Source organism: Tachysurus fulvidraco, chromosome 18 (genome assembly GCF_022655615.1).
Source record: "Tachysurus fulvidraco isolate hzauxx_2018 chromosome 18, HZAU_PFXX_2.0, whole genome shotgun sequence".
Taxonomy (NCBI): Eukaryota; Metazoa; Chordata; class Actinopteri; order Siluriformes; family Bagridae; genus Tachysurus; species Tachysurus fulvidraco.
Window position 1 is genome coordinate 20,281,709 of NC_062535.1, and position 15,000 is coordinate 20,296,708.

The following is a 15,000-nucleotide window of genomic DNA, read 5'->3' on the forward strand; positions in this document are numbered from 1 at the left end:
CACACAAACACACACACACAAACACACACACACACACACACACACACACACACACACACACACACACACACACACACACACTTATTGCCTAAACACTGGTGGATGAAGAAACAATGATGAACAAGATTTGTAAAGTTCGTCGCGACAAACTTTGATGTTGGCTTTGACGGTGCAAATATTCGCAAAGGCTGGTACATTTTGGAGATGAATGGACAGAAAGATTGTGAAAGCTACTGGACCGCTAAGGTGCCAATACTTATGGAGGTGAGCGGACATGAGCATGTGACGTGACCATAATACCCGTGGGGCAGTTCCCCTCATTGTGCTGAGTGTTTTGATATATCACATGTCCATGTTGTGCAAATTTTTAAATTTCACGTGACCTCACGTGACCTCAGGTGACGTCACATGACGTGACCAGAATACCCGTGGGGCAGTTCCCCTCATTGTGCTGAGTGTTTTGATATGTCACATGTCCATGTTGTGCAAATTTTTGATTTCGCTTGTTTTGGGGGCGGGGCTACACGTGACGTCACGTGACCAGAAAACCCGTGGGGCAATTCCCCTCATTGTGCTGAGTGTTTTAATATGTCACATGTCCATGTTGTGCAAATTTTTAATTTTCACGTGACGTCACGTGACGTCACGTGACGTGACCATAATACCCGTGGGGCAGTTCCCCTCAGTGTGCTGAGTGTTTTGATATGTCACATCTTGTGCAAATTTTTAAATTTCACGTGACGTCACGTGACGTCACGTGACGTGACCATAATACCCGTGGGGCAGTTCCCCTCAATGTGCTGAGTGTTTTGATATGTCACATGTCCATGTTGTGCAAATTTTTGATTTCGCTTGTTTTGGGGGTGGGGCTACAAGTGACGTCACGCGGTGTCGAGTGACGTCACCTGAATACCCAGTGGGGTGCCAATACTTTTGGCAAAAAGTGACTACTGAGGGTTTGGACATTTCATGTCAATACTGCAGTCATTATGGGATTCTACTTATTATACTGCATAGAACAGTACATGCAATTCTTAATGTTGGATGTATTGTGTGTGTGAGAGCTTAGAGGACTTTTCGGAATTCCCCATTCAAGTCTATGGGATGTTCGATCGTCGACTACGGGAAAACCGAAAAGTCCGTATGAACTCCGAAATAAAAACTTTGTCCGGAGTAAGGTCCTAAAGAACCTGTCCGAGTTAGGTGTAAATCGCTCGAAAACTTGCCGAGTTACAAACCTCAAAAATTTATAATGGAAGTCTATGGGATAAAAGGCCACTTTGAGCTTCCCTACCGGGAATGCCGGAATTCCGATTGCTTAGAAAAATAGAAGCAACAAACTTCAGACCAGGATCTACGACATATCCGAATTTGGTGCATGTGGCTCGAACGCCCTGGGCCGCATTTTTTTAAATAATTTTTTGTCTAATAATAATAATAATAATAATAATAATAATAATAATAATAATACCTAGATTTGTAAAGTTCGTCGCGACAAACTTTGATGTTGGCTTTGACGGTGCAAGTATTCGCAAAGGCTGGTGCATTTTGGAGGCGAGTGGACAGAAAGATTGTGAAAGCTACTGGACCGCTAGGGTGCCAATACTTTAGGGGGTGATCGGCCATGACCATGTGACATGATCCGAATACCCGTGGGGCAGTTCCCTTCATTGTGCTGAGTGTTTTGATATATCACATGTCCATGTTGTGCAAATGTTTTATTTCGATTCTTTTGGGGGCGGGGCTACATGTGACATCACGTGACATGACCAGAATACCCATGTGGCAGTTCCCCTTATTGTGCTGAGTGTTTTGATATGTCACATGTCCATGTTGTGCAATTTTTTAATTTTCACGTGACCTCACGTGACCTCACGTGACCTCACGTGATGTCACGTGACGTGACCAGAATACCTGTGGGGCAGTTCCCCTCAATGTGCTGAGTGTTTTGATATGTCACATGTCCATGTTGTGCAAATTTTTGATTTCGCTTGTTTTGGGGGCGGGGCTACACGTGACATCACGTGACGTGACCAGAATACCCGTGGGGCAGTTCCCCTCATTGTGCTGAGTGTTTTGATATGTCACATGTCCATGTTGTGCAAATTTTACATTTTCACGTGTCGTCACGTGTCATCATGTGACGTCACGTGACCAGAATACCGTGGGGCAGTTCCCCTAATTGTGCTGAGTGTTTTGATATGTCACATGTCCATGTTGTGCAAATTTTTAATTTTCACGTGTCGTCACGTGTCGTCACGTGACGTCACGTGATGTGGCCAGAATACCCGTTTGGCAGTTCCCCTCATTGTGCTGAGTGTTTTGATATGTCACATGTCCATGTTGTGCAAATTTTTGATTTCGCTTGTTTTGGGGGCGGGGCTACACGTGACGTCACGTGACGTGACCAGAATACCCGTGGGGCAGTTTCCCTCATTGTGCTGAGTGTTTTGATATGTCACATGTCCATGTTGTGCAAATTTTTGATTTCGTTTGTTTTGGGGGCGGGGCTACACGTGACGTCACGTGACGTGACCAGAAAACCCGTGGGGCAGTTTCCCTCATTGTGCTGAGTGTTTTGATATGTCACATGTCCATGTTGTGCAAATTTTTAATTTCTCTTGTTTTGGGGGCGCTGGCGACACGTGACGTCACGTGACGTGACCAGAATACCCGTGGGGCAGTTTCCCTCATTGTGCTGAGTGTTTTGATATGTCACATGTCCATGTTGTGCAAATTTTTGATTTCGTTTGTTTTGGGGGCGGGGCTACACGTGACGTCACGTGACGTGACCAGAAAACCCGTGGGGCAGTTTCCCTCATTGTGCTGAGTGTTTTGATATGTCACATGTCCATGTTGTGCAAATTTTTAATTTCTCTTGTTTTGGGGGCGCTGGCGACACGTGACCTCACGTGACGTGACCAGAATACCTATGGGGCAGTTCCCCTCAATGTGCTAAGTGTTTTGATATGTCACATGTCCATGTTGTGCAAATTTTAGATTTCGCTTGTTTTTGGGGCGGGGCTGCATGTAACATCACGTGACGTCACGTGACGTGACCATAATACCAGTGGGGCAGTTCCCCTCATTGTGCTGAGTGTTTTGATATGTCACATGTCCATGTTGTGCAAATTTTTAATTTTGCTTGTTTTTGGGGCGGGGCTACATGCGACATCACGTGACGTGACGTGACCATAATACCCGTGGGGCATTTCCCCTCATTGTGCTGAGTGTTTTGATATGTCACATGTCCATGTTGTGCAAATTTTTGATTTCGCTTGTTTTGGGGGTGGGGCTACACGTGACGTCACGTGACGTGACCAGAATACCCGTGGGGCGGTTCCCCTCATTGTGCTGAGTGTTTTAATATGTCACATGTCCATGTTGTGCAAATTTTTGATTTCGCTTGTTTTGGGGGTGGGGCTACACGTGACGTCACGTGACGTGACCAGAATACCCGTGGGGCGGTTCCCCTCATTGTGCTGAGTGTTTTGATATGTCACATGTCCATGTTGTGCAAATTTTTGATTTCGCTTGTTTTGGGGGCGGGGCTACACGTGACGTCACGTGACGTGACCAGAATACCCGTGGGGCGGTTCCCCTCATTGTGCTGAGTGTTTTGATATGTCACATGTCCATGTTTTGCAAATTTTAGATTTCGCTTGTTTTTGGGGCGGGGCTACACGTGACATCACGTGACGTCACGTGACGTGACCATAATACCCGTGGGGCAGTTTCCCTCATTGTGCTGAGTGTTTTGATATGTCACATATCCATGTTGTGCAAATTTTTGATTTCGCTTGTTTTTGGGGTGGGGCTACATGTAACATCACGTGACGTCACGTGACGTGACCATAATACCAGTGGGGCAGTTCCCTTCATTGTGCTGAGTGTTTTGATAATGTCACATGTCCACGTTGTGCAAATTTTTGATTTCACTTCTTTTGGGGGCGGAGCTACACGTGACGTCACGTGACGTGACCAGAATACCCGTGGGGCAGTTCCCCTCAATGTGCTGAGTGTTTTGATATGTCACATGTCCATGTTGTGCAAATTTTTGATTTCTCTTGTTTTGGGGGCGGGGCGACACGTGACCTCATGTGACTTGACCAGAATACCCATGGGGCAGTTCCCCTCAATGTGCTAAGTGTTTTGATATGTCACATGTCCATGTTGTGCAAATTTGTGATTTCTCTTGTTTTGGGGGCGGGGCGACACGTGACGTCACGTGACGTGACCAGAATACCCGTGGGGCGGTTCCCCTCATTGTGCTGAGTGTTTTGATATGTCACATGTCCATGTTGTGCAAATTTTAGATTTCGCTTGTTTTGGGGGCGGGGCTACACGTGACATCACGTGACGTCACGTGACGTGACCATAATACCCGTGCGGCAGTTCCCCTCATTGTGCTGAGTATTTTGATATGTCACATGTCCATGTTGTGCAAATTTTTGATTTCGCTTGTTTTTGGGGCGGGGCTACATGTAACATCATGTGACGTGACGTGACCATAATACCCGTGGGGCATTTCCCCTCATTGTGCTGAGTGTTTTGATATGTCACATGTCCATGTTGTCCAAATTTTTGATTTCGCTTGTTTTGGGGGCGGGGCTACACGTGACGTCACGTGACGTGACCAGAATACCCGTGGGGCGGTTCCCCTCATTGTGCTGAGTGTTTTGATATGTCACATGTCCATGTTTTGCAAATTTTAGATTTCGCTTGTTTTTGGGGCGGGGCTACACGTGACATCACGTGACGTCACGTGACGTGACCATAATACCCGTGGGGCAGTTTCCCTCATTGTGCTGAGTGTTTTGATATGTCACATATCCATGTTGTGCAAATTTTTGATTTCGCTTGTTTTTGGGGTGGGGCTACATGTAACATCACGTGACGTCACGTGACGTGACCATAATACCAGTGGGGCAGTTCCCTTCATTGTGCTGAGTGTTTTGATAATGTCACATGTCCACGTTGTGCAAATTTTTGATTTCACTTCTTTTGGGGGCGGAGCTACACGTGACGTCACGTGACGTGACCAGAATACCCGTGGGGCAGTTCCCCTCAATGTGCTGAGTGTTTTGATATGTCACATGTCCATGTTGTGCAAATTTTTGATTTCTCTTGTTTTGGGGGCGGGGCGACACGTGACCTCATGTGACGTGACCAGAATACCCATGGGGCAGTTCCCCTCAATGTGCTAAGTGTTTTGATATGTCACATGTCCATGTTGTGCAAATTTGTGATTTCTCTTGTTTTGGGGGCGGGGCGACACGTGACGTCACGTGACGTGACCAGAATACCCGTGGGGCGGTTCCCCTCATTGTGCTGAGTGTTTTGATATGTCACATGTCCATGTTGTGCAAATTTTAGATTTCGCTTGTTTTGGGGGCGGGGCTACACGTGACATCACGTGACGTCACGTGACGTGACCATAATACCCGTGCGGCAGTTCCCCTCATTGTGCTGAGTATTTTGATATGTCACATGTCCATGTTGTGCAAATTTTTGATTTCGCTTGTTTTTGGGGCGGGGCTACATGTAACATCATGTGACGTGACGTGACCATAATACCCGTGGGGCATTTCCCCTCATTGTGCTGAGTGTTTTGATATGTCACATGTCCATGTTGTCCAAATTTTTGATTTCGCTTGTTTTGGGGGTGGGGCTACACGTGACGTCACGTGACGTGACCAGAATACCCGTGGGGCGGTTCCCCTCATTGTGCTGAGTGTTTTGATATGTCACATGTCCATGTTGTGCAAATGTTTGATTTCGCTTGTTTTGGGGGCAGGGCTACACGTGACGTCACGCGGTGTCGAGTGACGTCACCAGAATATCCAGTGGGGTGCCAATACTTTTGGCAAAAAGTGGCTACTGAGGGTTTGGACATTTCATGTCAATACTGCAGTCATTATGGGATTCTACTCATTATTATACTGCGTGGATCACAGAGAGAGAAGCCGTGCCTGAGCTCTGCGCACGCTGTGTGTGTGTGAGAGCTTAGAGGAATTTTCGGAATTCCCCATTCAAGTCTATGGGATGTTCGATCGTTGACTACCGGAAAACCGAAAATTCCGTCGGAAGTCCGAAATAAAAACCTCGTCCGGAGTAAAGTCCTAAAGAACCTGTCCGAGTTCAGTGTAAATCGCTCGAAAACTTGCCGACTTATAAACCTCAAAAATTTATAATGGAAGTCTATGGGGAAAAAGGCCACTTTGAGCTTCCGTACCGGGAATGCCGGAATTCCGATCGCTTAGAAAAATAGAAGCAACAAACTTCAGACCAGGATCTACGACATATCCAAATTTGTTGTATGTGGCTCGAACGCCCTGGGCCGCATTTTTTTAAATATTTTTTTGTCTAATAATAATAATAATAAAATAATAATAATAATAATAATAATAATCATAATAATAAAATAATGATAATAATATAATAATAATAATAATAATAATACAATAATAATAATCATAATAATAAAATAATAATAATAATAATAATAATAATAATAATAATAATAATAATAATAATAATAATATTAATAATTATAATTATAATAATAATAATAATAATAATAAGCTTATAACGTAAATCAGAATGTTGGCTTCTACAAAGCCAACATAGTCAGTAGTATTAAGCTGTAACTGTGTAGCAGATTTAAACAGTATTTTCCACACAGGCTCGAGTGGAGCGAATGGAGGCTTTCCAGATGAAAGGGGTGGAGCTAGAGAAGAGTCTGTCAGAGGTCAGAAAGAAGCTGTCGGAGGCTCAGCGCAAGGTGAAGAAGCTGGAGGGGGCGAGTACAGAGCAGGCCAAGAAGGAGCTGGAGGAGGCCAAGAATGAGGAGAAGCAGCTGCGCAAGGAGGAGAGGAGCTGGGAGAAGAAGATAGATGAGCACCGGAGAGAGGAGAAGAAGATGCCCTGGAACGTAGATACACTCAGCAAGGAAGGATTCAGCAAGGTAAGATGCACCCTGTACATGACACCATACTTACTAAACCCTTTGTAACTCCTGATCATGACTCAGGCAGGATGTGCACTGGTGTGTAGATGCCCTTATACACCATACAGACATTACACACCATACAGACATTATACACTATACAGACATTATACACCATACAGACATTATACACCATACAGACATTACACACTATACAGACATTATACACCATACAGACATTATACACTATACAGACATTACACACCATACAGACATTATACACCATACAGACATTATAAACCATACAGACATTATACACCATACAGACATTATACAGCATACAGACATTACACACCATACAGACATTACACACCATACAGACATTATAAACCATACAGACATTATACACCATACAGACATTATACACTATACAGACATTATACAGCATACAGACATTACACACCATACAGACATTATACACTATACAGACATTATACAGCATACAGACATTACACACCATACAGACATTATACACCATACAGACATTATACACTATACAGACATTATACACTATACAGACATTATACAGCATACAGACATTACACACCATACAGACATTATACACTATACAGACATTACACACCATACAGACATTACACACCATACAGACATTATACACCATACAGACATTATAAACCATACAGACATTATACACCACACAGACATTATACACCATACAGACATTACACACCATACAGACATTACACACCATACAGACATTATACACCATACAGACATTATACACCATACAGACATTACACATCATACAGACATTATACACCATACAGACATTACACACCATACAGACATTATACACCATACAGACATTATACACCATACAGACATTATACACCATACAGACATTACACACCATACAGACATTATACACCATACAGACATTACACACCATACAGACATTATACACCATACAGACATTACACACCATACAGACATTATACACCACACAGACATTACACACCATACAGACATTATACACCATACAGACATTATACACCATACAGACATTATACACCATACAGACATTATACACCACACAGACATTACACACCATACAGACATTACACACCATACAGACATTATACATTACACACCATACAGACATTATACACCATACAGACATTATACAGCATACAGACATTATACACCATACAGACATTATACACCATACAGACATTACACACTATACAGACATTATACACCATACAGACATTACACACCATACAGACATTACACACCATACAGACATTATACACCATACAGACATTATACAGCATACAGACATTATACACCATACAGACATTATACACCATACAGACATTACACACTATACAGACATTACACACCATACAGACATTATACACCATACAGACATTACACACTATACAGACATTATACACCATACAGACATTACACACCATACAGACATTATACAGCATACAGACATTACACACCATACAGACATTACACACTATACAGACATTATACACCATACAGACATTACACACCATACAGACATTATACAGCATACAGACATTACACACCATACAGACATTACACACCATACAGACATTATACAACATTGCAGTGATTTTGGCTCGGGAAGCAAGGTAAATATTTATAAGTAATTATAACATGTAACAGTGACTCCTAAATATTTTAACCTAAGTTGAAATTAACGGTAAAGGAATTAACGTTACACTTATTTGGTCTGTTTGTCCGGCAAACAGGCCATGTAACCTTTATTAATTCTATGAAGGCGGTATCTTCCCGGCCAAGAAATGTTCACTCCCCCTTTTTCATTATACCGTGATTTAAATTAAATTAACCTAATACAGCATGTAGTTCAGACCAGATGTTGCAGGTACCTTAAGTTTGTGAGCGATACTCAGAGACAATCACTTGTGGCACAAAAATATGGCGTTTAATGAATGAGACAAACACAAAAAACTAACTACACAAACAAACAAAAGAAATAGAGAAAACAAAGATGAAAATAAAAAGACAAAAGAAATTAAAATTGGGGAAAGGGAGGAAGAGACTGGAAAGAAGAAATTAGAGAAAGGAAGGAAAGGAATGGCAAGCTTAAACTTCAAAATTAATCACACCCTCACTGGGAAATCGTCACCGGAAACTTAAATTCACCTCAAGACACAATACAAGGTTCATACTTAAAATACGCATCTAAATTGGTTGGTAAAGGAAACGGTTACTTGCATTGGCTTACTGCACAAGAGTCCGGATGCAACAGAGAAATCTCTGAAGAGTCAGTTAGGGTGGGGTCAGACGTTCTTCCAAGTTCTCCTGAAGATCAGAGCAGTTGTCGTTCTTGGAAGTGAAGCTTGCTGGAACTTCTTTGAAGGAAGATGGAGTCGTCTCCAAGCTGTTCCGAAAGTCTGACCACGGATTGGTGGTGTTTGGTTCAATTTAAACTCCACCCATCTTTGGGGAGATGGCCAATACTACGGCCAAGATTACGGAGGGAAAAACTCCCTTTGTGTCAGGTGTCTGTGGGTGTGGTTTAGCTATCAAACTTTTAGATGACTTTAAAGTTTGATCCAAGGTATATTAAGACGGTATGGCACCTTTAGTGCTCAAATAAAATACACCAGTGTTTGAAAAATGAGTAACTGATAATTTTGTGGTCATTTGGATACTAAACATGGAGGGTAATGACGGTATGAAGGCAGCGGTACATTATATACACAGATCAGTAATCGAAGGGTAACTGATGTTAATACGATATTGTGTTCTTATAAAGGCAAAGAAACAAAAAAAAAATAAACATAAAACAAGATGCACTTTCATTAGGGAAGTAAAAAGAAAACGAAAGCTTTGTATACATTTTGACATCAGACCTTAAAGGGGCATACAGCATTAGAACAGGTATACATTAACATGCCATGATCAGTAATTAGAGTATAAACTGATGTTAAATACAATGTTGTTTTCTGACACATGAATAAAATACACCCTTGTCAGGAAAGTAAGGAGCAAATAATTTTAAGTCAGGCAAGCCTTAAAAGAAGAACACATTACAGCAGGCTTATAAGAATAAGAATCTTAGAGTATCTTATCTACTTGTTTTATTAGTAAAAGGAATGTCCCATTGTGTTGTGTGTGTGTGTGTTCTGGTTGAGGGCCCCTATGAGTTCAGAGAAGCGGCATGGGGTTATCTGGTCTTTGTATAGGCTCCAGTCATTCTGGAGCCAGTTGTGTGTGTGTAAAACTGGGTTGTTCATCGGTTGATTGAAGATTAGATGCCGAAGTTTAGGGTGCCTTGGACATGAAATCTAAATGACCTGTACCAGACGCTACAACCACACAGACATTACACACCATACGGACATTATACCCCATACAGACATTATACCCCATACAGACATTACACACCACACAGACATTACACACCATACAGACATTACACACCATACAGACATTACACGCCATACAGACATTATACCCCATACAGACATTACACGCCATACAGACATTACACACCATACAGACATTACACACCATACAGACATTTACACCATACAGACATTACACACCATACAGACATTATACACCATACAGACATTTACACCATACAGACATTACACACCATACAGACATTATATACCATACAGACATTATACACCATACAGACATTATACACCATACAGACATTATACACCATACAGACATTACACACCATACAGACATTACACGCCATAAAGACATTACACGCCATACAGACATTACACGCCATACAGACATTATACGCCATACAGACACTATACACCATACAGACACTATACACCATACAGACATTATACCCCATACAGACATTACACACCATACAGACATTACACACCATACAGACATTATACACCATACAGACATTACACACCATACAGACATTACACACCATACAGACATTATACACCATACAGACACTATACACCATACAGACACTATACACCATACAGACATTATACACCATACAGACATTATACCCCATACAGACATTACACACCATACAGACATTACACACCATACAGACATTATACACCATACAGACATTACACACCATACAGACATTACACACCATACAGACATTATACACCATACAGACACTATACACCATACAGACACTATACACCATACAGACATTATACACCATACAGACATTATACACCATACAGACACTATACACCATACAGACATTATACACCATACAGACATTATACACCATACAGACATTACACACCATACAGACATTACACACCATACACTCACTGCCCACTTTAATAATTTGGACATTCATGCATGTCTCCAATCAGCTGCACATGTAGCAGCAGCACAATGCACAGAATTAGGCAGATCAAGAGCCTCAGATGCTGTACAGGTGAACATCAGGACTTGGAACTTTCCTTCAGGAGGGAACATAAACATAAACGATAGGGTTTCAGATATAAGCCTGTTTCTGTGACTGTTCTATCTCTCTCACTGTCTTTATGTTTGTGTTAGAGTGTGTTGAACATAAAGCCAGAGGTGAAGGAAGAGACAGAGGAGGAAAAAGAGAAGAAGCACAAGACCTTTGTGGAGAAGTATGAGACACAGATAAAGCACTTTGGTGAGTGTGTGTGTGTGTGGGGGGGGGATGTGTGTGAGGGGGAGCGCGCGTGTGTGTGAGGTGGATGGTGTGTGTGTCTGTGAGAGGGAGCGCGCGTGTGTGTTAGAGGGAGCGCGTGCGTGAGGGGGAGAGCGTGTGTGCGTGAGAGTGTGAGAGGGAGCATGTGAGAGGGAGTGTGTGTAACGTAGTTAACCCTGTATGTACAGGAATGCTTCAGTGATAACCCTCACCTGGTGTGTGAGGAGACTGCAAACTACCTGGTTATCATGTGCATTGACCTGGAGGTGGAGGAGGTCTGTTCACCTGTTCACCTGTTTACCCGTTCACCTGTTCCCCTGTTCCCCTGTACCCCTGTACCCCTGTTTACCCGTTCACCTGTTCCCCTGTTCCCCTGTACCCCTGTTTACCCGTTCACCTGTTCACCTGTTCCCCTGTTCACCTGTTCCCCTGTACCCCTGTTCCCCTGTTTACCTGTTCCCCTGTTCACCTATAGAACAGACTAACTGTGTCTCACCACGTTATCGACTCGGTAGAACCATTATTCCGAACACCAAAGACAGATTCACAAATAACCTGCCTGATCTGTCTGGACTTCTTACTGTACCCTCAAACTCAAACGACCTAGATGCAATGACTAACAGCATAGACGCTATATTCACTAGCACATAAGACACTGTTGCCCCAGTCAGATTACAGAAGGTTAGAGATAAAACACTTGCACCATGGTATAATAGTCACACTCACACCCTCAAGAGGGAGACCCGTAACCTCGAACGGAAATGGAGAAAAACTAAATTAGAGGTTATTATAACTGTGTATAAGGACAGTATGTCCAGCTACAGACAGGCTCTAAAAGCTGCTAGGGCTCTGAGCACCTGAGCAAACTCATAGAAAATAACCAGAACAATCCCAGGTTTTTATTTAGCACAGTGGCTAGTTTAACAAAAAATCAGAAATCTGAACACACTATTCCATCACAGTTCAGTAGTGAGGACTTTATGAGATTCTTCACTGATAAAATCGAAAGTATCAGGAATAAAATAGGTGACGCTCAACATATGAGAGCAACCAGTGACACAATCTCACCTAAGGCTTTACACAGCTTTACAAGTACAGGACAGGAAGAGTTAGATAAACTTATTACTACAGCTAAATCAACAACATGTTCACTAGACCCCATCCCAACTAAACTACTGAAAGAAGTGTTACATAAAGCTGGTGAGCCTCTTCTTAATATCATTAACTCCTCGTTATCTTTAGGTTACGTCCCGAAGTCTTTTAAGTTGGCAGTCATTAGGCCACTCATCAAAAAACCTAACTTAGACCCTAATGAACTATCAAATTACAGACCTATCTCACACCTTCCGTTTATGTCTAAAATACTTGAAAAGGTTGTGTCTGTTCAACTGAGCTCCTTCTTACAGGAGAGCAACATCCTTGAAGAGTTTCAGTCAGGTTTCAGGCCCCATCATAGCACAGAAACTGCACTTGTTAAAGTTACAAACGACATGTTCTTAGCTTCGGACCAAGACTGTATGTCACTATTAGTTCTACTTGACCTTAGTGCTGCATTCGACACTATAGATCACAACATTCTTCTAGATCGCTTACAATATTACACAGGTATTCATGGTCAGGTTTTAAGCTGGTTTAGATCCTACCTGTCTGACCGATACCATTTTGTAGAATTAAATGGTGAATCCTCCAGTTTACTACCAGTTAATTATGGGGTCCCTCAAGGATCAGTTCTAGGACCTCTGCTTTTCTCTATATACATGCTTCCATTAGGGAACATTATTAGAAGACATGGGATTAGTTTCCATTGTTATGCTGATGACACACAGTTATATATCTCATCAAAACCAGATTAAATAGCCACAGTGTCCAAATTAACTCGGTGTCTTAGAGAGATAAGAGACTGGATGAGCTGCAACTTTCTATTGTTAAACTCCGATAAGACAGAAATACTACTCATAGGTCCAAAAACCAGTGCACATAAACTCTCACAACTTAACTCCCATTTAGAGGGATGTACTGTTACTAGTAGCTCGACAGTGAAAGACCTCTGTGTTATATTAGACAGTAACTTGTCTTTTAAAAATCATATCGCCCATACTACCAAAACAGCCTTCTTCCACCTTAGAAACATTGCCAAGCTGAGAAACATCCTGTCTGTATCTGATGCTGAGAAGCTAGTTCATGCGTTCATGACCTCGAGACTGGACTATTGTAATGCATTACTAGGTGGTTGTCCTGCATCTTTAATAAATAGGTTACAGTTAGTCCAAAATGCAGCTGCCAGAGTTCTCACTAGGACAAGAAAGTATGACCTTTAACCCCAATTTTATCATCTCTACACTGGCTACCTGTTAAGTATAGAATTGACTACAAACTGCTGCTACTTACGTACAAGGCTCTTAATGGTTTAGCCCTCATGTATCTAACTAGTCTTCTAACACGTTACAATCCTTCACGCTCTCTGAGATCACAAAACTCAGGACTTCTGCTAGTTCCCAGAATATCTAAGTCTACTAAAGGTGGTAGAGCGTTTTCTTATTTAGCTCCCAAACTTTGGAATAGTCTTCCTGATAGTGTTCGGGGCTCAGACACACTTTCCCAGTTTAAATGTAGATTAAAAACTCATCTCTTTAGTCAGGCGTACACATAATACATCCCATAATATCATGCACCAGTACATCAGACCTGCACATTTTTATGAACAGCAGATATGTTAATCCTTTTCCACTGCTTCTCTCTTTGTACCCATCCCGAGGCATCCAGACACTGTACCAGCTCCTGACGTCCTCTGTGGGACGAAGCCTTTGGACGTCCACTGAGCCGAGGCCGACTCTAAGAATCCTGAGACATCTCCAGTTAGACTCTTTGGTACTCAGGAGATCAGAAGTCCATGAACCTCACACCAATACAACATTTAACTGACTGTATATTACAATCACACCCCCAGTGTCACCCATATGAGGATGGGTTCCCCCTTGAGTCCGGTTCCTCTCAAGGTTTCTTCCTTTACCAATTTAAGGCAGTTTTTCCTTGCCACTGCTGCCTGAGTCACCTCAGACTTGCTCATAGGGGAATAAATACATACACACTGTGAACTATATACAACTAATAATAATCTAGAATTTTTATTCTGTTAATTCCTATTTCTTTTATTATTCGTTATTTCCTTTATCATTAATTATGTTTACCTTCTGCTCTGTGTTTATGTTCTGTAAAGCTGCTTTGAGACAATGTCTATTGTAAAAAGCGCTATACAAATAAACTTGTATTGAATTGAATTGAACCTGTTTACCTGTTCCCCTGTTCACCTGTTTACCTGTTCACCTGTTCCCCT

The 15,000-nt window shown here is 42.1% G+C and overlaps 3 protein-coding genes across 11 annotated transcripts in view; 2 read left to right on the forward strand and 1 right to left on the reverse strand.

The window, feature by feature from the left end:
* Positions 1-15,000, forward strand: part of LOC113636958 (cell division cycle 37 homolog (S. cerevisiae)) — a 39,805-nt gene that overhangs the window by 21,949 nt on the left and 2,856 nt on the right. The gene's annotated exons all lie outside the window — the stretch shown is intronic.
* Positions 1-15,000, reverse strand: part of LOC113637223 — a 188,580-nt gene that overhangs the window by 13,155 nt on the left and 160,425 nt on the right. The window lies entirely within an intron of this gene.
* LOC113637226 (hsp90 co-chaperone Cdc37-like) overlaps positions 1-15,000 on the forward strand; it is a 26,008-nt gene that overhangs the window by 8,754 nt on the left and 2,254 nt on the right. For 2 of the 4 annotated variants that reach the window (XM_047802979.1, XM_047802980.1), the window contains exons 2-3: positions 6,686-6,967; positions 11,543-11,648. In XM_047802979.1, the coding sequence (XP_047658935.1) occupies positions 6,701-6,967; positions 11,543-11,648 (373 nt within the window). In that variant the 5' untranslated portion in view covers positions 6,686-6,700. Of the gene's footprint in view, positions 1-243; positions 265-6,685; positions 6,968-11,542; positions 11,649-11,854; positions 11,884-15,000 lie in introns of those variants that run through there. The other 2 variants (XM_047802981.1, XM_047802978.1) reach the window with 2 other exon arrangements.